Source organism: Lissotriton helveticus, chromosome 8, assembly GCF_964261635.1.
Source record: "Lissotriton helveticus chromosome 8, aLisHel1.1, whole genome shotgun sequence".
Classification (NCBI taxonomy): Eukaryota; Metazoa; Chordata; class Amphibia; order Caudata; family Salamandridae; genus Lissotriton; species Lissotriton helveticus.
The window spans coordinates 598,503,428-598,528,861 of NC_136069.1; the positions used below are offsets into that span (position 1 = coordinate 598,503,428).

Below are 25,434 nucleotides of genomic sequence, written 5' to 3' on the forward strand. Positions count from 1 at the left end.
GCAGGGTTCCCTCTCCCGTGGCAATGCCTAGCAGATCTAGACCCTCCTGAAGGTCAGCGATGTGGCGTCGTTTGTTCTGAAATTCAAAACTAAGTCCAAAAGGGTAATTCCACCTATATCTAATCTTGTCGTCACGCACCTTGGTGGGGATGGGTCTGAACAATTGTCTCCGGGCTAGTGTCGATGGTGCGACGTCTTGGTAGATTGTGCAGGAGTACCCCTGGATCGTAATTGACTCCTTGGCCCTAGCCGCCTGCAGAACTGCCTCTTTAGCCTTACAGGAGTGGAATTTAGCTAGGACATCACGGGGCCTACGTTTCTCCCCACTCGATGTACCCTGTCCAATTTTATTTTAACAGACTGTGGGGATATAACTTCCGAAAAAAGACCTATCACAAACTCATCCAGATCTGGCCCCTCAGCACCCTCTTCTAGGTCCCGGATGCATATATTCTCCCTCCGAGCCCTATTCTAGAGGTCCTCTGTCTTGAGTTACGATTGTAGAAGCTGGTCCTTTAGAGAACGTACTTCCTCTCGAAGTTCAGTGGAGAGTTGTTCTTGCTCCGTATGGTGGGCTTCAAGATCCAAGACTCTAGTGCCTAAGGAATCCACATCCTGTTTTAGGGATGACAAATCCTCTGTCAGATCAGACCGTAATTGATCCATGGAGGCTTTGATGTCTTGGCCAATATCCTATGTAGTTCGGACTTGAAATCCTTAAACCTGTTCAAAAGCTCCGCTTTGGTAAGGGCCATTGTTGCAGTATTCGCGTCTCCCCTCAGCGAAGAACGCTTTTCCACCGACGTGAAAAAATCAGAGACTTTGTTTGGGGTTTTGGCAGTTACCTTAGGCGGCATAGAGTGTCACTTCCAGGAGTGTGGCGGCGCAAAGGGGCTCAGGGCACCTGTACCAGTTTGAGAGCCAGCCTAAGGCGGCGCTTAATGAAGCCGCCCAATTGCCACAGAGCCTCTCACCTTGTAGCGTGTTGGGGCCCCTCTAAATGTGTCTGCCAGCGGCCCCCGGTGGCCAGGAGATATCGTCCCCGCGTAGGGCGGAGAGGTCCGGCGCGCAGACCGGGTCCCCATGCACCTCCAAAGGGTAGCTTCCCGGGGGGAGGGGCTGCTGGTACGGTGGTTAAGAGATGTCAGCTTGTGTGGAGGAGAGTGGGAGGCCAGGCCAGCCGGTGAGTGCACTTAGGACCTCAGGGGGGTGGGAGGTATAGGAGACCGGTTCCACGAGTAGTGGCGCGCTGCCAAATCCACAGATCAGAACCAGGAAGGGGCCTCAGTATCCAGTGGGGTGAAGATGCTGATGGCATGGCTCACAGGAACCCCGCCTCCCCCCCCCCCCCCCCCCCCCGCTCCAAGGCCAGCAGAAGGTACCGGGCCGCTTGCAGCAATCTCCAGGGTTCGCCGCCATTACATGGACAACGGCAGCCATCTTTAAGTCAGGCGCTCACAGGCGGGATGGGGATCAGTGCGAAGATCGGGAGGCCAAACCGGCAACATCGCCCCCGAAAAGCCCAGCACTTGCCTTCCGCTGCCCAGTCTGGCAGTTAATCTCTGCGCCCTCAGCCAGGACTCTGTTTCACGAGTCGCCACGGAAGACGCGCCGCCATTACGAGCAGGCGCCGCCATTACGAGCAGGCGCAGCCATTTATTTTTATTTATTTTATTTTATATGCTTCTATAGCCCATGAATAAACCCCCGAAGGGGTATCTCCGCGCTTTGCCTTTCAGAGGGAAACAAGGACTGTGCCAAGTCATTAGGAAAAAGTTGCTGGAAGAAGGGAGGGGGTTTAAGTACTGTTAAAGAGATATGTTTTAAGGGATTTGCGGAAGGATAAGTGATTGGTTATTTGTTTTAATGTGAGGGGGAGGGAGTTCCACAGAGCTGGTCCAGCATATGCCAGAGCACGTCCTCCTTGTCGGCATTTCTTTATTTTGGGGACCTGTAATAGTTGCAAATTACTAGAGCGCAGAGAGCGGCTTGGGGCATAGGGTAGAAAGGCTTTGGTAAGGTATTTTGGGCCATTCCCTGACAGACATTTGTGAATTATGCACAGCGTTTTGAACTGGGTACGTTGCCGCACAGGCAGCCAGTGAAGTTCCGCCAGAAGTGGGCAGGAGGGGGTCCTAGATGGCATATTGAGGACTAGCCTCGCTGCCGTGTTTTGGACTACTTGCAGTTTCTTTAACTGGCCTTCATTGGTGGATAAGAGAAGGCCATTGCAGTAGTCCAATCTACTAATAACTAGCGCCTGAACTAGAGTTTTTCTGTGGTTGTCACTGAGGTAGGGGAACACTCTTCGCAGCAGTCCAATGGCCCTAAAGCACATGCCGGCAACCTGGTTGACGTGGTCTTTAAATGTCAGGGTTTGATCGAATAATACTCCCAGGTTTTTCACAGTCTGTTTTGGGATGGGCACTGGACCTAGTTCTGAAGGCCACCACTCATTAGACCATTCTGATGCTGCCGCCCCAAACAGTAGCACCTCAGTTTTAGCCACATTGCATTGAAGGCAGTTCTCAGTCATCCACCTTGAGACTGCCCTCATGCCATCAGCAAAGGATTTTTTCAGGGCAGGTGTTAGAGTTTTGAAGGGAAGTAGAAGTTGGGTGTCGTCGGCGTAGGACACCGGGGTGAACCCAAAGGACCTCACTATGTCAGCCAGGGGGGCCACATACACATTAAACAGTGTGGGGCTTAGGCATGAGCCCTGTGGCACTCCCCTGGTGAGCTCCCTAGAGGTGGATTTATGGGAGCCCATCCTGACTTCCTGAGAGCGGCCGGTGAGAACTCTCCATCCAGGACAGAGCTGTTCCTCCCAGCCCCACGTCCCCCAGACGGCCGAGAAGCACTTCGTGAGACACCGTATCGAAGGCAGCGGATAGGTCCAGCAGCACCAGAATCATAGACCCCCCGCCGTCTAGTGACATCCTGATGTTGTTGGTCACTGCTAGTAGGGCTGATTCGGTGCTGTGGTTTGGCCTGAACCCAGATTGTGAAGGGTCCAGGCCTTCCGTTGCCTCAATGAAATTGGATACATGGGTGTTCACGTGCTTCTCTGTCATCTTACCGATGTAGGGAAGGAGGGAGATGGGCCGGAGGTTAGAGAGATCTGTCCAGGGGGAGGCCGTTTTTTTCCTAATTGGGTTCACCACCGCAATCTTCCATTCCCTTGGGACCTGTCCTTCTGCTAATGAGATATTCACGACCGCTTGAATAGAGGGTCCAAGGAGGGTGATCAGAGGGGCTACCATTTTGGCGGGGAGGTGGTCATTGGGGGAGCCTGATTTTATATGGTTAATAAGCAATGGAAGGTCTTGGTCTCTGACTGGTGGAAAGGTGAGTAAAGAGTTCTCATTTTGTGAGGAAGATTTTTTATAGTGGAGAGTGGTGGAGCCAACATCCCTGGACGCCACTATTTTGTTGTATATGAGGGTGATTTTTTCCTCAAAGTACGTGGATATCTCATCGCACAATTCTTGTGAGGCGTCTTCGGGGCTCTCGCTTGCTATTGCCATTACGAGCATGCGCCGTCATCACGGGGGAAGCAACGGAGGCCAGCGAGACTTTTCCTGTGGCATGCAGCCCACGTCGGCGCTTCACATGTCTGCACCCCTGCAGCCCTAGGTTAAGCCAGGTAAGGTGTGCCACAACCACTGCGGTCCATGTCAAGACAACGCGTGGACCGGGAGCCGAGACTGATTACGACCGTTCGGCCATCTTTCCCGGCCACGCCCCCTACATTGCCTTTTTATACATATAAATCACCCTTATGGTTGCCACTGTCTAACCCAAAGGGTAGGGTGATGTCTTGGTAGTGAAATACTCCCCAATTAGTTTTTCACTATTGCAAGGCTATTTTCTCCCTTAGGATAACATTGGGATTTCCTTATTGCATCTTTTAAGTGTAATTCCCAATTGTGAAGAGACACTTTAAGTTTGGTGTCGGTTTTGTTCGGAAACTGTTCTACCACAGCAGTCCCTTCACGCAATGAGCCCTAGTTTGTTCTGCCCCTTCAGGTCACAGGACCGGTCCATGACCTCACATAGTCTGAGGCATTTCTGAGTCTCTGATATACAGATTTAATTTTGCTCTGGCGTCATGACCATTTACTTTATGCACAGATTATACCATGCCAACCATTGGCCAAGTTTCTAAAGATGGCGTTTTGATGTGATTTGGACAGTTACAATTAAGATAACATTTTATATCTTTTGCCAATTGCCCTTTAATAACTGACTAGTCATTTTGACTATATTGAATATTTGTGAACTGTTTTCAGATTCTATTTGCCAAAGCAGAATTTGGATGATCTGTTGAACATTCTTTTGGGTTGCATTGGGCTAGTTGAAGATTCTCGGCAAGTCGATGAAATGGAAAATTTTCTTGTCATTTTATTGTTGTGTGTAACTTGATGCTACTCTTTGTTTTGCCTACTTGAAATGTTTGTGTTCTCGCTGGATATTTCTAATATTTTCTGGGATTCGTTGACTAGGAATGATGGAAAACAAATGCTGTAGATGTTTCTCTGGAAAGCTTGTTATTTGAATGAAACTTATACTTTTCTGTATTTAGTTTAGATAAAGAAATGGAAGAAAGGAAGCAAAAAGCCATTGAAGAGGTAACTTGTTAGCTACATTTTGTTATTAAATCATAATACTGGGATTCTGTTGTGATCATGTTTTCAGACCAAAAATTGTGTACCTTAGCCTTTGATGGTTTTCTTGTCCTGATGAAAGCCATGACTGGCCTTTCTGAGGTTGCTGGAAAGGAATTTTTTGAACTGGAGTATCCCCATGTGCATTGCTGTCTTCTTACCTTAGGGAGGCATGTCTAAAAGGAAAAATATATACATATAGCAAGGTCCTTGTGGCATGCACGTGCACGTTGAACAGGCATAATATATATATACACACACACACACACACACTACTCATGGTGTCCAGTTCTGTGGAGTGGATGGCTTCTGGGAGCACCTGTACAAGTGGTGGTAGGAGAAATATGCCGTGAATAATTTGACTGCTGGTATCGCTCTGAGGAAATTGTGCCTACTGCAGTCCTGTAGAATAAATTTCACTGATGTGATGAAAATGGAGGGACTGTTTCTTTCCTTAAAAATATATATATATATATCACTGGGCATATTTACTATGTAACTTCAGTCCTGGAATATTTTGAGTAAAGTTGAAAATGCTTAAAGTATTTTAAGAAAGTGTTGAAGTTGTCTTTTCCACATTGTGGAATGTGCTGCCCTGAGGCTGCTGTCCAAGGTACAAAAACTTTTTTTTAAAACCTTGGAATACCTAGAAGTACCTACAACTGAGGCTCAATACTTGTGAGCCTGTGGTACTTGATGACTTTAAAACCAGATCAAAAAATAATTGCACTGTGGAGAAGTGCTTCTACTGCAGATCATAACAAAACCCGCTTAGATCACTGAGTAGATAAGGCTCTTGGAGCCAAGCCTCTGAAAAAGTAAAAGAAGTCTTGTCCTAAAACTATTCCCTTATAGGTCAAGCTGTGCTCTTTTGAGGGTCACCGTTGCTCAGTACTTGTGTTAGCCAGGTCTGATACCTCATGAAACTGAGAGAGAGCCCAACTGCTTGCTCAGTATTGTAGGCTACACCATTTATCAAGAGAGGCGAGTCCTTTCAGCTGTTACATGCTGCTCATATTAGACCTTTCCTTTAGAGTTCATCTTGAAGTGCTTCTTAGTCAAAATGAGAAGGAGAACCTGGATGAGGCGAAAAGACAATGGTGAAGCATAGGTGAGGGGCACTAAAAGGCTTCCCGAGTTTTTCTACTGGCCTAATTGGGTATGAAAAATGTTTTTTATTCCTTCAATTGCTATACCCCTGAATATTCTGATAAGAGCAACAGGTCATTAGACCTTTAGATTTATCACATTGCAAAAATGCAATAAACACTATTGCTGCCTGATGCAAAAGAGGATTTTGCTACTTTTATTGTATCTTTCATAGATTCACATGCTTGAATTATTCTCCCGTTGTTGAGGTGGGAGTAGAAGTAGTGTTAGACCTGGCACTATCGGCGTGGGTCTCTCCTGAATGTTTTGCCTTTGCCTCCTGTGTTTGTGCTGTGTCTAGATGCTTTGGCCACTTTGCCACTGCTGTTCAGTGCCAAGGTGCAAGTGCTCCCTTTGTAAAATGTTATATATTATTGTTTCCATGATGTGCATATTTGATTTACTTGCCAGTCCCTAGTATAGTGCACTGATGTTCCAATGGCCTGTACATCATATGCTGCTAGTGGGCTGCAGCACTGATTGTGCCACCCACAGAAGCAGCCTGTAAAATATAACTCTGGCCCGCCATTGTAGAGCCTGTGTGCAGTCTGCGACTGCTGTATCAAAGTGCACACACTTGCCAGTCCCTAAACCTTCCCTTTCTGCATATTAGCCACCCCTAAGGTAGGCCCAAGGTATCTCTTTGGGCAGGGTGCAGTCTATGTGAAAGGTAGGACAAGCCCTGATGTGTGTGTGGCATGTCCTGATAGTGAAATACTGCCACTTTCGTTATCACTGTTGCAAGGCTATCTGATCCCATAGGACAGAATAGGGAGCTTGTTTATAACCTCTTATAAACATAACTGGCCCTGGGAACAAGGTAGGAAAATGAAGTTTAATATGCCTGAACTCATAATGTTTAAAGTGCATCTTTAATGAGGGTGATTTTTACATTCTGTGTTTGAAAATACCAGTTTTAGAAAGTAGGTATTTTCTTGCCTAACCGTCCAGTGTGCCTCTGCTAGGTTTGTGTATTGTATGTCTGGCCTATGGATGACTGGGGCTGGAGAGGGGCAGTGGCTCCAGAGTCGGTCTGGGCTGAATAGACCTGGGCTGCATTTAAGGGTGGGGGAGAAGATTTCCTTTTCACCTGAGTGGTCCTGGTCTGCCTTTAACAATACTGTCTCCACCTCCTGCCACAAAGCTGCACCAGTGAGGACAGAACTGGTTTTGGCTGGGTACAGACACTCTGCCTTCAGAGAACAAAGGAGTTGTGTGTAAAAAAAGTGGGGCCTAGACTTTTAGATCACTTCTGGGAAATCAAGAGGAACCTTTGCCAAGGAGACGTGCCGGAGAAGCTGAGGAGGAATATTTCCCTTTGCTGTTTGCTCTCTGGGGTTGGCCTGCAGTGGCTGCTTGCTGCCAAGGAAAGGAGAAGGGGACTTTGCTGCTTGCGTTCCCCCTCCCCCCTCCGCTTGAAGAAAAGATATCCAAGGGTTTGAACTGAGCTTGCCCCCTGTTCTAGAGGTCTCAGGAACAGCAAAGACCTCACCATGTCTGTGTGCACAGTCTCTGATCGTTGCCGTAGAAGAAAAGTGTAACCGACTCTGTCATCAAGTCCGTTGCAGGATTCCGTGTCCTGAAAACACCGCTGAGAAAAATACCTCTCTTCGCAACGCAACCCTGGTCTCACCGACTCCATCAACGATCCGCTGCCTACACTGTGTCCTGTGGGCACCGCACTCCCCAACACTTCGTTGCACGATCGGAGCATCGACAGTCGCCGCACCGTGACCTGCCAGCACTGCCACAAGCACAGTCTCACCTTTTAATGCAAGCCCTGGTCTCACCGACTGTCAAAGAGCGCTGCCTGCACCGCCTTGTAAGGACACCCATGACACAACGTTCCGCTTCACAACACGACTGCGACGTTTGTCTCGGCCGACTCGTACCGACGTGTTGGTTGCAACGGGAAAGGTACTGTGTCTGATCTGTCGGCGCTCTAGCTGGCCTGTATCGATGTGGTCTGCTGGAATTGTTAGACTGTCGTATTCAGCATCGCTGTAGCCCCAAGAGGAGCTATCGAGTCGGAAGAACTGTGTTTTATTGATTTTCCTGCAATTTAAAGGTTATTTTGCACAATAACTATTTTTCAAGAGTATTGTATGGCGAATTTTTATCGTATTTGGTCTTGTTGGTTTACATAAAGATTTACTATTTTTCTAAATTGGTGTGGTGTCAATTTGTAGTGTTTTCACTGTATTACTGTATGTGTTCACAAATGCTTTTTTAGAAGTGTATCCCCCTCACCCTGAATGGAAGCAAGGGTCCCTTTTTGGACAAAGGTACCTACCTCTGCCAACTAGAGACCCCCATTTCTAACCAGTAGTATATATAGCTGTTAATGGCTAAAGACAGTTACTTTAATAGCCTACCTACCTACCTCATTTATGAAGAACCAAACTCCAGCCAATCAGATGATGGCACTCTGTAAAACACTCCTGCACAGGCATCTTCCCTCAGATGTTCTACTGCACGTCGGATGAAAGGGAGTCTCTCTGAGCTCTGCTCAGTTCTTCAGCTACTATCTTGATTTTGGATCATCTAGATTATTTCTGCTGTTTCATTTCTCAGCGCCTGGCACTAACATGTTGGAACCGTTGAAAAAAGGACTTTTCAGACCTTGTGGGACTAGTGGAAAGAAGATGCTGCACTCCTAAGACCTTCACAAGGCGTAGATCTATTGCCTTCATTCTGCCTATAAGGTAGAGGACTGTCAAATCTGTCTGACCTTTTCATCTAAAACTTTCAAAAGGAGGGGAGGCTGTTATTTTGATTCCAGAAACCTAAATCTAAAACAACTCATTTCTGATGAGGAAGACTGTGAGTATTCAGTTACCACACAGAAAAGGTCAAAGAAAAGGGATAGGCAGCGGCAAGGGTCACCGGAGGTGCACAGAAAAGCCATAAAATGGACTCTCCATGAGTCTTCAAAAAGCACTTATAGAGCGAGACCTCCTCCAAGGTCATTAGATCAGAGCCTTCAAAACCCTTTTTAGCCCTGGCATTATATCCTGAGAAATCCTTTTTAGAACAAGTCATTGCAAAGTTTATACTGGCAATGAGTCTCGTCGACGACAGCTGTGCCAACTCAGTTGGGGTAGAACTTGTTGATGGCACAACTGGCAGCAAAAACACAGTCGACAGAATTGTAGACAAAAGAAAAAACCTGTTAGGCCTTAAACCTCCATGAACGAGGATCTTGTTGACAATACAGTGGATGACTCTATCGAGGATTGACAAATCAACATAAATGTTACGGCCAGAACATACTTCATCAAGCCACCGCCCCCCCCCCCCCCACCCCCCACCCCTCCTGCCACAAAATTGTCTATTAGATATTTGGTACTGCTCATAGTTCCTCACAACTTAATGTCAAGTACCAAGAAGATGAACTGGACTATTATGAGCACATCTATGAAACGCCGGAATATATAGTGTAGCCTAGACAATATGTGGAGCAATTTCACCAAATCGCTCCACCTCCAACTTCAAGGGACATGTTTCAGGTTCCTGTGGCTTTAGTGCAAAACCTACAGGGCATGTTGCAGGACTTTTATAAATGCTTCCACAAACCTACATGGTTCACGTTGCCCAAGTGGCCCCAACCTCCTATGCCAAGATCACTCGAACCTATGCCACAACCTGCCACTCCAAGAAGGACCCCTTTGTCAAATATTGCTATGCCGCCTCCAAAAGAATAGTCATCCATTCTCTGATGATAGAGAGGAAGTTAAAATTTACAGATAATCAATTTGCTTCCAATGATTAGGACAAATTATCTCATCGGGACACCTTCACCTCCACCACTTAAGGTTGACTCCCCACCATATGAGATCTGTGGTTTCCATACTCTTATGGAGAGAGCGGCCAAACGTTTCCAACTTCCAATAACAATCCAGCAATCCAGATTTTTTTCTGTTTGATTTTTAAGAACAACTTAGAAAAGCTGTAAGGGCAATCCCAATTTTTGATTATATCTGGGAGAAAAGAATGAAGGTCATAAACTCCTGCCATGGTCTCGGTGGTTCTACCAAGAATCGATAAGAAATACTTAGCTCCCGAAGACTTGCCAGCATGTCTGGTTGGCCATCCGAAACCAGACTGCCATCACAGGCTGCACAGCGCTGATCAAAGAACCCTTAAATCACTTCTCGGCATGATGTCATCAGCCAATTTACTAATGCCTTGTGCTCGTGTAAGGATGAGACACTTCCAGGAGTGATTAGACATACAATAGGTTCAGATAGAAGGCTCTTAATTTACACCACCTATGATAAAAACTCTTCCTTGGCGAATAAACTCATACCATCTCATTGGGGTTCATGTTCTTGTCCCAAATTCCCAAATCTCATTTCAAAATACGCTTCTCTTAAAAGGTTGGGAGGCCTATTTGCAGGCACTACAGATGAATGGGAAATGGACCCTAACACAATCAAAAATGCACATAAACCTCCTATAGTTCAGAACAATCTCAATTGCCAGGCAAGCTTTCTTGCCAAGAAGAAAAGGTTCTTCAGTGTTGATACGAACAGGCAACACAACCAGCATGCACTACCGAAACCATCAAGGAGGCACAAGATCTCAGAATGGGATCTCCCACACTTAAGAACTAAATCAATCTATTCTGAACACAATCTTCCAACATTGGGGCAAGCCAAAGCTAGATCATTTTGCATCTCAAGAGAATCGGAAATGGTGGTTTTACGCAAGCTGGAAAACCTCACGAAGGGTCGTGGGGAATAAGCTTTCGATCAGATGGACTGGGGTCTTTGCGTATGTTTTTTTTCCCCTGATCCCTCTCATACATTGTCTCCTCAGAAAGATGAAGAGGAAACCGTGAATGATGATACCGATTGCCCCATGGAGCCCTAGACAATGGCCGTTTACTATACTTCTACCGTTGTCAGAGGAGAATCTCATTCAACTGGAGCCTTGGAAGGATATGCTATTGATGAGCTATGAGCTGCAGGCAGGTACTTCATCCTAACATAACTTCTCTGCATTTATTGGCCTGACTCTTGAATACCATTAGCTTTGACATTTAGATATCTCGCATGACTCCAGAGATATCCTTTTGAGAGCCAGAGTGAATAATGCTAACAAAACAGATCGACCAAAATGGAAGCTCCTCTGCTTTTGGTGTCCAAGGTTAGAGTTTTATCCTATATTATTGCCTCCGGAACAGGTCTCGATAAGACCTGGCTTACTCTTCTTTGATTTGATGTACATTTCAAGTTACATGAGGACTTCCGAGTCACCTTCGTTATGGTCTAACTGACTGATAAAAGACTTTATTTTATTCAGAGTATTCCTTCCGATAAAGGCGCCTCTGCCAACCTGGCAACTTAACTCTGTACTATCGAAGTTAATGAAGAGCCCTTTCAAACCTATTCACAAGGCAGAACTCCCATTCCTAACATGAAATGCAGCCTTAATGATAGCTGTGGCATCAGCCAGAAGAGTGAGTGAGATGCAAGTGTTTACTATAAAGCAACCGCTCTTACAGTTTAAGGCTAACACTGTTTCTAAGGGGGGGCGTGGCTTGCTAGCTAAGCGCATGGACGTGCGCCGCTAGAGCTCCGGCGCCGATCGGGGCACAATCCTGCCAAAATGACCCTGAGCCTTGGAAACAGAACAAGGGTGCCACTAGGGTTGTTCAAATCTATACAGCGTTTTCCCTAGTCTTGCAAGCCATTAATTTATTTTTCCTATCCTAGGCTTAGACAGATAGGCAGGCATTATTTTTGAACTGTTGTCTGCCTATCTATTTGTACTTAATATAAAGAACTGGTTTCTAATGTGAATTGATTATTAGGTATTTGATTTACTGTTTTTGGTGTCGCTTGTACCAATAGACAATACTTATTTTTAAGCACCTGTATAGCACTTGTACATTATCGCACACTTCACTTGTTTATATGTATATTTTCACTGTTTGCGGATTGTCTTTTTGATGATATATACAAATGAGATTGTGTTATGTTTTTCTAAAAATACAAAAAATCTAAAATAAAATAGATGACCCTCCAGAACTAATTGGCTGGGCGTGATCAAAAAAATCTGAAAATAAATCTGTCTGGCTATCCTGTTTGTTTAGCAAAATTACCCTGGGGGCATTTGAAAAAGCTACCAAACTGACCGGAGGCGAGCACATATCCCCTGCCTCCCTTGCGGTGGGTGAAAGTGCGGAGAAACGGCCCGTGGGGCGGAGGCTGCGGCGGTGAGGCCCTCGGCAGAGGTGGGCCCTCGGCAGAGGTGGGCCCTGAGAAGCCGGGACCCACAGTGAATAGCGTGGCAGTCTGAGCTGGGTCTCCTGCCACCGCAAGTACCGGAGGGCCCCAGTTGTGGTCGCGTGGAGATCAGGGAGTGCCCGGGACGCCACCGAGATACATCAGAGGTGTCCCCCCTCCCCCCGGGGGTTTCGGAGCGCGGAAAGGAGGCGCGAGCCGGGCGCTGCTGCCGGTGCGACTGAGCCGCGGGGCACCTGGGAGGCCCCAACAACGTGAGGGAGACTGCCGTGCTAATTGAGAGGGGGAGAGAGGGCGCCCCCCATCGGTGCGCTTACCCCCCTGGACCTGGAACCTCTCTGACCCCCCCCCCCCCCCCTGAACTGGGAGACCACCGGAGGCGCTCAACGGAGGAGAGCGGAGAACTAGTTGTGGACTTGCCACGCAGGCCTGGGGGGCTCGGCTCGCCCCCTGGGGAGAGGGGGCAGCGCACTGGAAGAAAGTGGACGCCGCCTAGCGCGGCCGGTGGTAGACACTAGTGGCGATCTCGGCCGGGAGGCCCCCCCACCCCACCCCCCCCCCCCCATCCTCGTGGGCGGTTTGTTGACAGCGAAGCATAGGGGCTGCACAGCCTGGCGGGAGACCGTGCGGGGGCCACGACGAATCCTTCACCCGGTGGGAACCTGACCCGAGGACCTCCAACTGGATTAACTCCTTATGTGGTACTGCTGAAACTGAACTTATCCGGAGAGTTGGTCACAGCCAATTAAGCGGGCCAGCTGCGATAGACTCAACATACTACTATACTTCGGGGCCGACGCTCATTGTACTAATGGTCCATAAGGAGGCGAAACAACCGGAGAACTCTGGAGAACAGCCGACGGCCACCACGATGCCACCTTTAGCAGACGAAGGGGCACCGCCACAGATTGGGACGGAGGAACCCCCCATGGATAAATTGGACATTATCCTGAAGGAAATCAGGGACTCCAGAGCGGTGTTGGAGCAGCAGATGGGCACCCTGACGACGAACCTGTCCCTCCTACGGGCGGACCATGGCAAACTGGCGGACAAGGTCAAGGAACAGGGCGTATCCATCGCCGAGATCATGCCGACGGTGGCGGAACACACGTCCTCCCTAAGTAAACTGCAGACCCAGATGGCCACTCTACTGGACCGGGTGGAGGACGTGGAGGGACGTAATCGCCGCAACATCCGCGTCATAGGCCTTCCGGAGCGATGTGAGGGCCCCCGGGCGGCGGACTTCATGGAACAATGGTTCCGAGAATACATAGCGGAGGAAGGACTCTCCCCCCACTTCTGCGTGGAAAGGGCACACAGGATCCCGACGGGCAGGCCAGACCCCGGACGGCCCCCACGCCCGCTGATAGTGAGAATTCTGAACTACTGAGACCGGGACATCCTGCTGCAGAAGGCCCGTGAAAAATCCTTTATCCAATATGAGAACCACAAGATCTCCCTATACCCGGACTATACCAACAGGGTCCAAAAGCGCCGATCCTCCTTCCTGGACGTGAAGAAAAAACTGCAATCCGCTAATCTCAAGTATGCCCTGCTCTTCCCGGCTTGCCTGAAAATCATGCACGACAGGAAAACACAATTTTTTCGAGAGCCCCGCCGACGCTGAGGAATGGCTGGAGGTGATGGGCATCGATGGCAGCCGGGGACCCTCGCAGGCGTCTGATGCTGGACAATCAAGACGGTCTCGAGACGGGGGCGGAGCAGAGGCCCCCAAGCCACGACGGAATGGAAGGAGCCGGGGCCCGTCGAAGACATAACAGAAGGAGACACAACGGGACACCTTGGAGGTAGCAGGGTCGTTTCGGGAAGACTCCCAGAAGATCCTAACAGATTCAGAGGACAGCACGGTTCACTCGGACCTCAGTGTATTGCTGTTCCCTAATGTCACGCCTGGCACGGCAGACGACCTGATGGACAATTGCGGTGGAGATGGCCAAACTGGCGGCAGCTGACAAGCCCGAGAACCGTATTGTATTTCCTGCTTACCCTGATTGACTATTGTATGATTGCTAAGATTACTTTGTGGAGGGAGGCAGGGGTAACGCACGTGGGGACCACAGCCTACTATGGTACTTATCCTAATGCTATGTCCTTTTGGTGTGGTTGAAACACAGGTAGTGGGTAGCTGACACACGGGCGACTTACATATCGTTTTCCCCTTTACTTATTGGTAACGTGGCCCCATGACGGCAGCCGTAGAGCCGGCGGCGCTCACTGAGTAGCAGGTACAGAACGTGATGGCGCTCGACCACCCCCCCCCCCCCCCCCAATGGCGAACGCACAAGATTTCTACTCCTTTTCTATTTTCTTACATTGTTGGGCACAGCCTGGTTTTTGAGCTGCGCCGTTAGTGTTCTTTTTAGTTTTTTGGGAGGGGGGGAGGGTAGTCTCCGGGTGGCAATTATGTGGGGTACGAACCGGTTGGCGGGTGCAGATGCTTGTCAGGTACAAATGTGACCATGGCTGAGGTAGTGGGGAAATATCACATTACGACCTGGAATGTGAGAGGGCTGGGGTCGGTCCAGAAGCGACACAGGATACATGCATTCCTACCGCGTCACCACACGCAGATTGCGTTCCTCCAAGAATCACATCTCATGGCTTCTGAAGCCGGCAAGATGAGGAAGAAATGAAGGGGTGTGATTCTGTCCACAACGTACTCTGCATTCTCTAGGGGGGCGACAATCTGGATCACCCTTTCTCGAGGCGGACAGGAGAGTGGATGATCAGGGGCGGTATGTCTTAGTGAGGGGCACACTAGATAACTCTGCAGTAGTGCTTGGATGTGTGTATGCACCGAACTACGAGCAAGACAAATTTTTGCAGAAGGTGAGTCTGGCTTTGGCAGACTGGACGGATGTTCCCTGGATATTGGGCGGGGACTGGAATATGGTCATGGATGTTGATAAAGACCGGTCACACCCCCCCTTGCAAATGGCGGGGGTCTCCAAATTGACGGAAGTATTCTGCACATGGGCGACTGGCTGGGGCTTGAGGGATGTCTGGAGGGCATCTTACCTAGAGAGTAGAGAATATTCCCATTACTCATACACACATGCGCTCCACACCAGGATAGACAGGTTTCTATGCTCTGAGGGCCTGATAGCTAGAACCGACAGTCCCGAATACCTCGCAAAAACCTTCTCAGACCACAGACCCCTGACGTTCGCCCTTCGTTGGGGCAGAGTTCCGACCCCGGTTCCCACCTGGCGGCTAGATCCGCTCCTCTTGGAGGATGGGCCCACCCGTGCGTCCGTATGTGAGACGCTGGATAAATACTTTTTAGAGAACTGGGACACTGCCTCCTCGAACCTGGTGGTCTGGGACGCCATGAAGGCGGTGATTCGGGGTGCATCGATTAAACAGTTAGTGGTAGCCCGGCAGGAAACCTATCGGAAGCTTTAGGGCATAGAGGACAGACTGAAGGTCTTGCAAACTGAGGAGGGATAGACCCTGCTAAACGAGACGCTCTGCGGCTAGTGAATATAGAGCATGCTGTCACGCTCGAAACACTGCGAGTCATAGACCATAAGGAATATCTGCGCCGACAGCACGCCGAGGCAGATAGATCGGGAGCGCTACTGGCTCGCCTGGTGCGGGAACATCTAGACATCCCGGTGATAACTAGGATACGGACACGGGACGGGAGGGTAGTAGGTACACAAACTGACCTTAATCAAGCATTTTACGACCACCTGGCTGCCTTATATGCTCAGCCGGAAGAAGTAGAGGCTGACCAGATCACAGCCTTCCTGACCGACCTCCCCTTCCCTGTTTTGCCAGCAGATGCCCAGAGGGATCTCGAGGGCCCCATAACGTGACACGAAATCCAGACGGCTATCAAGTCGCTAAACCGCAACAAGACACCAGGCATGGATGGCCTCCTGGTGGAATTTTATGCGACTTACTCGGACACCCTGGTGCCGGTACTGGAGAGAGTTTACCGAGAGGCGCTGACTGAGGGCCATCTGCCTGAAACCACGATGCAGGCACTGGTGATCTCCCTGCCGAAACCCGGGAGGGACAACTTGGACTTGGCAAACTATAGACCGTTGTCCATGTTAGCGACGGAATATAAAATTCTTAGTAAGGTAATAGCCCGACGACTACAACAACACCTCCCAACGCTGGTTCACAGGGACCAATGCGGGTTCCTGCCCTGCAGAAGCACCTCAATAAATATACGTAGGTTGCACGCCCTTGTGGCATCTGCCAGCCCTGACCTCCCTAAGGCGGGCTGCATAGCCTTGGACCTTCGCCAGGCCTTTGACTCTCTAGCCTGGCCGTTCATGTTCTCGACTCTGGAGAAGTTCGGAATTCCGGCCTCCCTCATAGCATGGATTAGATTGCTCTATACCGTCCCCACGGCCAGTGCACGAACGGGACGGCATATTTCGGGAACATACACAATCTACCGTGGCACGGATGCCCGCTGTCGCCGCTGTTATTCGTGCTGGCTCTGGAACCCCTGGCCATAGCCCTAAGAGCTACGATGGAACACAGGGGGATACTAAGTGGTGGCACTCTGCACCTTCTTTCCATTTACGCGGATGACATCATGTTGTTCCTAAGGGACTTGGAGGCTGATCACGGCCCAGTGTATGGCATTTTTGAGAGATTTTCTGTTATATAGGGCCTCACTATTAACCCTGAGAAGTCCACTGGCTTCTATTTCAGAGATACCCCAGACCCCGGGGTACTGAGGTTTGGCGCTGCAGTCCTTCCGATCGCACCGGACACATTTAAGTACCTGGGGGTATAGGTTTACCGTCACCTGGAGAATCAGATAGAGGGAAATGTCAAGAAGGCCGTGGCAAAACTTCGGGCCTCCGTAGGGTTCTGGACGACGTTACCCTTATCCGTTGCGGGCAGAATTGCACTCTCCAAGATAGTGATGCTCCCTAGACTATTATATTTCTTTGTGAATATCCCAGTGTTTTTACCGCAATCCATCTTCGACGCCCTTAACTCTCTGCTAACTACTCTGATTTGAGGGACGGGCAGACGACGGATAGGACTGAGAAAGCTACAGCTGGGGTCCAGAGCGGGCGGGATGGGAGCTCCAGATTTCCGGGGATATTACTATGCAGGCCAACTCCAGTGGCTTTCCTACTGGATAGCGGGACGGAACCTCCATGAAATAGGGTACACGACCGACAGACTGAAATGTGGGGAGCTCCATGCCCTACTCCTCCCTAGGAGCCACATCCCAGCGGACTGCCACCCACTTCTCCACACGGCACTGAAGGTTTGGCGGAAGGCACTAGCGTACACGAATGAGACGGCGCCGTATGCGCCCAATATTCCCCTACTGGGCATACCGACACCGCAGGGCAGACTGACGGACAGAGCGCTGAGACCATGGACTGAATCGGGCGTGGAAGTGGTAGGCGACTTGTTTAGTGACGACCATCTTCTTACACATGACGACTTCCTACAGGCCACAGGAGCTCCCCCCAGAATGTACTTACTGCACGCCACAGTCACACACTATGTACAGCACAGATGGGCGCCTCAACGCCTTCAGCCCCCACAACATCAACTGGTATACTTACTGTATCTTATTGGAGCGGGAGGGCACTTGGTACGCTGGTTGTATGTGGGAGTTAGGGCCCATGCTGCGGTATCACTCGAGACTCTTCGGAACACTTGGGCCTAAGATCTGAACCGCGACATCTCGGACACGGAGTGGACCGCAATGCTGGAGCATCCCAGGCGAGTCTCCCATAATGTCTGGTTCCGAATAATCCAAGGGATGATCTTACATAGAGCTTACCTGACCCCTACTCGCATACATAAAATGTTCCTCAACTCCCCCCATACCTGCCCACGTTGTGACGAGAACGAGGCCGGGCTCATTCACATGCTACGGTCGTGTCCTCGACTCCGTGATTACTGGACGGAAGGGTGCCGGACACTGAGGGCGGTTACGACCCTCCAGGTGCCGGAGGAGGCACCGTGCTGTCTCTTGGGGTTGCGCAGAAGGCCGAAAGAACTGAAGGCTCAGCTGAAATTATTGGATATGGCACTGCTGCTTGCACTTAGAACGTTCACCATGAGGTGGAAGTCGCGCAGGCCGCCCGCTGCACACCTCTGGCACTCAGAAGTACTCGAGTGGAGACGGGTGGAGGGGACGATACTCAGGAGGGAGGAAGCAAGAGGCCTTAGCAAGTTCCCTATCTCCTTGGAGTGGGAGGCTATGCTTATTACAATGGAGGGGGAAGACCAAACACCACTGGGGAACACTGAGCAGGAGAATTAGTTGGGAATAGGTACGCTGCATTAGGTACGCAACAGCTGGCCCAGCCCCCATTCACATACCCCTATGTTACACAATACTATACGGTGGAGTGGTCCGCGTATTAACGCACGTTAGCACCTATGCTTACCGGGACGAGGTCCTTGGTCAACCTGTCATCTCAATGATTGCCCATGCTGGAATGCCGGGAGACGAACAGTTTTTTGGTTGTAAGAGGGGGGGGGGGGGGGGGGGTGGAGAGTTGTTTGATCTTTCCTTACGTTGTACAGTGAATGTTGAAAACAATTTGAGAAGACTAACTATGTAATGTTTTTACACACTATATGACGATTAATGTGGTACGAAATGGAGATCTGAGTTGGGGAGAAAACATAAAACCCGGCTGTTACACTCCTAATAATCACTGTAATGTTAAGATGGATGTCTACCAGCTGTGAATAAAGAATTTTAAAAAAAAACACTTTCTAAGAACTTATACCAAGTACGTTTATAAAGTTCAGACAAATGTTCATCTGAACGTTTGACACACTAACATGGTTTAAGAGACAAAAGGAAGTAAAATTAACTCTGCATCATTTCAGTGGGTACCTAAAATTCTTTTTATGCTTTGTAGAGATCTGCTGGCTGTACTAGATAACTGAAAGAACTCATGCATTTTTCTGTTACGCATTCTCATTTTATATTCACAAAAAAGTGAGCATAGGATGGTAATTTTATTATCCATTTGGATAAATCCGAATGTGTGCTTAATACTTTTAGCGGTGTGAATTGAGAAAAGAAGCGCAGCATTAGAAGCCTTCTTTTGAAGAGGCAAAATAGGTGATGTGGCTTTCACTTTCTGCTGCTCTTGTATACCCATCAAACATATGTCACCTATTGGCCTTTAAGTGCCTCCACGGAGAAAAGTGGTGGCTTGTGTGAAGAAAAAAACATGCCTAGCCATGAGGAAACCTTAATATATCAAATGTTGTTATTGCTAAATAAACCTCGCGTGAGAGGTGAACTGTGATGAGTAACCTCAGTGCACACAGGTAAAAAGGTTATGGAAATATTTAGGATTAGTAAAGTTCAAACTACTTGCATACTTACAAAGAGCAGAAACTAAAACCTTTTTACTGTGTACAGTATTCTGATATTCGAAGTATTTCAGTTATTCAATAACTTTGGCCAACACTCTTAAATGCCTAATAATGACTGTCATATCCCATTCTATAAGGGAAACTGCTTGTACTCCCTTCAAACCAGTTGTAGTTTTTTTTTTCTTTTTTTTTTTTTCAAACCAGTTGTAGTCAAGTGTTCAGTCTAGCTATTATTAAGGCCTTAGGTGCTTCCAGTTTAGGAAAAGTGCTCTAAAAAGTTTTGAAGGATGTTGTTCGGGTATTATGCAATATGTCGCTTTATAAAGTTCTATTCTCAAAGATCACAGGTCCACATTCACGCTAGTATACGTCCCCGGTCACATCAGTATGCTTAATCCTGATAATTCCTTGATATTTCCCTTTCTAAATCTTCCCTCTGTATACCTTAGGACACAATGGTGACCATTCAAAAATCTTTATGTAAATATTGGAAAGTGTCCAAGTTCTATTTGGAGACAGACAATTGCACTTACAAGAGACTCGTATTGTCTTTAATGATCTGTTTTAAACATGTTTATCATGTCTCCATGTTTAATGATGGCTTCTGATCTATGCCCTTTGCGTTTTTAGTTTTTTACGAAAAGCCTTATAGTTCCCTCTCCTTGGACTCGGCACGAAGGGAAACAAGTTTCACACTTCGACTCAACTAAATGTAAGTTTTTCAATCGTAGTTCTAAAAGATATGGTCTAGAAGGATTTGCGTTGATATGTTCATGTACAGATTCAAAGTTCATATCTAGTTGCTCAACACTGCTGACTACTTTCTTTCCACTCCACTATACTATAATCCACTGTGGCTTCCAGTCTTTTCCCTGTTCCACTCGCATGTTTTCCTAGGCTCTGAAGTGAAAGTGTGACGTCAATAAATATTGGTTTATGGTTCGTTGATACCTCAATTGGGCCAAAAACTTAAGCTGTGGCATTCCTAATTTAAAAGACTGACATTTTACAAGGTGGTGTAACTGCATGGATTTAAATTTACAAAAAACGTGTGCTGAATATTTTTTTTTCACTTTGATGTTTTAGTGCGTAAGATCATTTGTAAAATAGTTGGGGAATAGGGAAAGTAATTCCCTTGGTTTATGGCAAAAGTCTGAGGTTTGTTGAATTGGTTTCAATAATAGGAAAAATGCTCTTTAATCAAAGACCACTTTATCTTGACTGTGCCCCTGACTGAGATCAGGTAGACTACACAGTGACCAATTATACAAATGTTAGAGAAACAAATCAGAATGTCTTGATGTCAGGAAAAATGTATGGAAGTATTGTAAAATTAATTCCTACTATGATTTTTACATCATCCCTTTAAGACTGGCACGTCTTAAAGGGATGAGTAGATCCTGTGTTTTTTTGTTTTTTTACAGATTTTATTGAATGCATTATCTTCAGCATGTCACAATTACTCATGCAAGCGCCTCACCCATCCATGATTCGCTCCCACAATGTAAGAAAGGTCTTTCGTGGTTATGATACACTAGTCTTTCATCTACATGGTGTAAAAGACCCCTCAGGGTGTCTGGAAGCCTCGGGGTTTCTTTCAAAGGTAGGGTACTTGTTGTCTTGGGTATTTAGCGAACGGCCTTCGCATACATTCTCAGTGAGGTGAGGGGGCTGGTGCAGGTGATTACTCCTGTCCCCACCTCCCATTGACCGTGTTTGCAACTACGGTTCTAGCGCTTTTAGGCAGTCTACCAGTGCCTCCAGACTTGTGCCACATCCACAGTGTAGTTCCCTCTTGGCCTCGAAGTAGTAGTTACCCGCTCATATCCATCCTACCTCTTGCTCCATTTGCCGTACAGCAATTTGAGATCCCCCGGGGCCTTCCAGTGTCTTGTGATTTCTCTTTGCCACTGCTAGGTCCTGGAATCTACTTGTGGCCTTTGTTCTGGAGGTATGTGGAAACCAGCTCAATATGCGTGGCTATTTGAACAGAGAACCTCTCTGGAGATGGTTTCTGCTGCTATTGTTGTGACCTCCTCCCAGTAAGCCGCCAACTGAGGACAGTCCCATATCATGTGCTTAAGCGCAGCTTATCTTCCCCACCAATCCGCCCCCCCATCTCAGGCATGCCGCAGCTACATTATGGTAGTATTTGGAAGTATGTCCTGGTGCAAGGTGTGCACTATGAAGGATGTAGTAAATAATCCATTTCAATCTGGCATTCATGAATACCTTTGTACTCTTTCTAAAATGTTCACCCCATCTTTTTTGGGTATGGGAGATCCCCCAAATCCTCCTACAGCTTGCCGACAGTGGAACATATTGACAAGTTTTGTGGGGTTGTTGCTCTGCCATACCAGTTTTCTAATGGTTACGAAATGCTGTTACTGCTCTGTTTGGAAAGTTGAACTCCGATCAGAAGCCTTCAAATGGAAGGAGCTTGTAAGTATGGAACAAGTACTCCACTTTCGTTGCTACTGCTGCTGATCATTCGACTATTCCCTCCCAGCTACCTCCATGGGATAGCACTTTCAGCATCGTGATGAGCAGGTCAGGGGAGTATGGCATTTATGTATGTGCTTTTTGTTAGCAATGGTTTCAGCAGCGACGCATGACTACATTTCTGGGTGTCTTCTGATGATTGTCCCGTTCTTAGTAGTACCCTGTCAATCTATAATGCTCTGGAACAAATCGCCCCAATGCATGACCTAGTTTAGGACACCCCCGCGCCGCACGGCCACCAGCTGCTGCGTGTGCCTCCCGCCTGCCTGCCTCGCTGCCCCGGCCGCCGCCGTGTGACCACGCCCCCTGCCACCGAGCGGCGTGGTCTCCTACGGTGTAGCGCTGTGCTCGCCTGACCTCAGGCTCCTGTACCCCGTTCTTTTGCTGTGTGCCCCTCTGCCTGTTGAGCTATTTGCTCATTTGTATTGTATTGTGATTATTGTATTTTTCGCCTGTTTCTCGCTCCCCCCGGTCTCCTCCCTACCCGCTCCCCGCTTCCCGCCACCGCCGCTAACCACGCCCCCTTTTTCTTCTGTACGCTCCCGCCTCCCAGCTGCTCCGCCCTCCCTCGCACTTGGCCATATATGGCGACCGTGCGACGCAGGTGAGTGTGACCTAGTTTAGGACACCCCCGCGCCGCACGGCCACCAGCTGCTGCGTGTGCTGCCTCGCTGCCCCGGCCGCCGCCGTGTGACCACGCCCCCTGCCACCGAGCGGCGTGGTCTCCTACGGTGTAGCGCTGTGCTCGCCTGACCTGCAGGCTCCTGTACCCCGTTCTTTTGCTGTGTGCCCCTCTGCCTGTTGAGCTATTTGCTCATTTGTATTGTATTGTGATTATTGTATTTTTCGCCTTTCTCGCTCCCCCCGGTCTCCTCCCTACCCGCTCCCCGCTACCACCGCTAACCACGCCCCCTTTTTCTTCTGTACCCTCCCCGCTCCCGCCTCCCAGCTGATCCGCCCTCCCTCGCACTTGGCCATACATGGCGACCGTGCGACGCAGGTGAGTGTGACCTAGTTTAGGACACCCCCGCGCCGCACGGCCACCAGCTGCTGCGTGTGCCTCCCGCCTGCCTGCCTCGCTGCCCCGGCCGCCGCCGTGTGACCACGCCCCCTGCCACCGAGCGGCGTGGTCTCCTACGGTGTAGCGCTGTGCTCGCCTGACCTGCAGGCTCCTGTACCCCGTTCTTTTGCTGTGTGCCCCTCTGCCTGTTGAGCTATTTGCTCATTTGTATTGTATTGTGATTATTGTATTTTTTGCCTGTTTCTCGCTCCCCCCGGTCTCCTCCCTACCCGCTCCCCGCTTCCCGCCACCGCCGCTAACCACGCCCCCTTTTTCTTCTGTACCCTCCCCGCTCCCGCCTCCCAGCTGCTCCGCCCTCCCTCGCACTTCGCCATATATGGCGACCGTGCGAACGCGCAGCGGTCACGCGCAGCGGGAGCGCCGATTGTGCGCCGAAGGCGCGCCAAAGGTAAGCCCGTCTGCGCCCGTCCGCGCCTGGCCCGCGCCCAGTGCCAGGACCCCTGGCCCCCACCGACAGAAGCCAACCCGACGGACCTACGACGCCACCGAACTCATCGCTCTCAACACCGGCCGAACCCCGGGCTGCTACCGAGCCACACCGAGACGCACCCACGGACCCTTCAGCTGCCACTCCTGCAAGTTCACATGCAACCGGACCCACGCCACAACAGCACCGACCAAGCCGAACACCAGCAGCACCCACCTCAAGTGCATCCTGATCAACACCCGCTCCGTCCACAGGCACGCCATCGAACTCTGGAACCTCCTCGAAACCACAGCTCCTGACGTTGCCTTCCTCACAGAGACCTGGATGAACGACTCCTCAGCACCCGACATCGCCATCGCCATCCCAGAGGGATACAAGATCACCCGAAGAGACCACGGCAACCAGACTGGAGGAGGCATCGCCATCATCTACAGGGACACCATCCACATCACGACCAACACCGACGACACCCTGACAACCGCCGAACACCTGCACTTCCAGATCCGCACCGACCCGAACACCACCCTCAGAGGCACCCTGATCTACCGACCCCCGGGACCACACACACAATTCAGCGAGGACATCGCCGACTTCGTCAGCCCGCATGCCCTCCCCTCCGCTGACTACATCCTCCTGGGGGACCTCAACTTCCACCTGGAGAACAACAACGACCGCAACACCATCACCCTGCTCGACAACCTCGCCATCCTCGGACTCAAGCAGCTGGTGTCCACCCCCACCCACCTCGCCGGACACACACTTGACGCAGTCTTCTCCTCCAGCAAAGACATCGCCTTCAGCCACGCCACTGGACTCCACTGGACGGACCACAGCTGCGTCCACTTCACCTTCAGAAAAACGACGATCCACCACCACCAGCAACAGGTTGCGCGAAGAAGCTGGAACAAGATCACAGCCGACCAGCTCGCCGCTTCCCTGAGCCAGCACCCTCCCGCCAGCTCTGCGAACCCCAGCCAGGCCGCCGACAACCTCATGAAGTGGATCAGCAACTGCGCTGACTAACTCGCCCCACTGAGGACCCCCGCCCAGCAGACCCGGCAGCAAGAAGGCCCCATGGTTCACCGACTAACTCAAGAGCTCCAAAAAGAACTGCCGAGCCCTCGAGAAATCCTGGAGAAGGGAACCAACACCGGACAACATGACCGCCTTCAAGCTTGCCACCCGGAAGCACCACCAACTGATCCGCGCCACCAAGAAAACTGCATTTAAGGACCGGCTGGACAACAACGCACACAATTGCAAGGAACTCTTCAACATCGTCAAAGAGCTCTCCAACCCCAACGCCGAAAACAACGACATCACCCCTTCGCAAGACCTCTGCAATTCCCTCGCCTCCTACTTCCACAACAAGATCGCGGACATTCACAACAGCTTCAGCACTCAACCGACGCACGCCACGACCGAACCACCGCCCCCCACCACCACCCTCCGCGCCTGGACTCCGATCAGCACCGAAGACACCGTCAGCACGATGAACTCCATCCACTCCGGATCTCCGACCGACCCCTGCCCTCACCACGTCTTCAACAAGGCCGACGCTGTCATCGCACCCCACCTGCGGGACATCATCAACACCTCCTTCGACACCGCCACCTTCCCGGAGAGCTGGAAGCACGCCGAACTCAGCGCCCTACTCAAGAAACCTACAGCGGACCCCACCGAGCTCAAGAACTACCGCCCCATCTCGCTCCTCCCATTCCCAGCCAAAGTCATCGAGAAGACCGTCAACAAACAGCTGGCCGCCTTCCTCGAGACAAATGGATCCCTCGACCCCTCAGTCTGGCTTCCGAGCCAACCACAGCACCGAGACCGCCCTCATCGCCGCCACCGATGACATCCGAGCCCTGATGGACAACGGAGAAACAGCGGCCCTCATCCTCCTAGACCTCTCCGCGGCATTCGACACTGTTTGCCACCGCACCCTAGTGCAGCGCCTCAGCAACGTCGGAATCCAGGAGAAGGCACGGGACTGGATCA

The 25,434-nt window shown here is 49.9% G+C and overlaps 1 protein-coding gene across 1 annotated transcript in view; it reads left to right on the plus strand.

The window, feature by feature from the left end:
* BORA (BORA aurora kinase A activator) overlaps nucleotides 1-25,434 on the plus strand; it is a 411,259-nt gene that overhangs the window by 127,308 nt on the left and 258,517 nt on the right. The window contains 2 exon segments of the mRNA XM_078657420.1: nucleotides 4,586-4,631; nucleotides 20,057-20,138. Coding sequence (XP_078513546.1) covers nucleotides 4,586-4,631; nucleotides 20,057-20,138 — 128 coding nt within the window.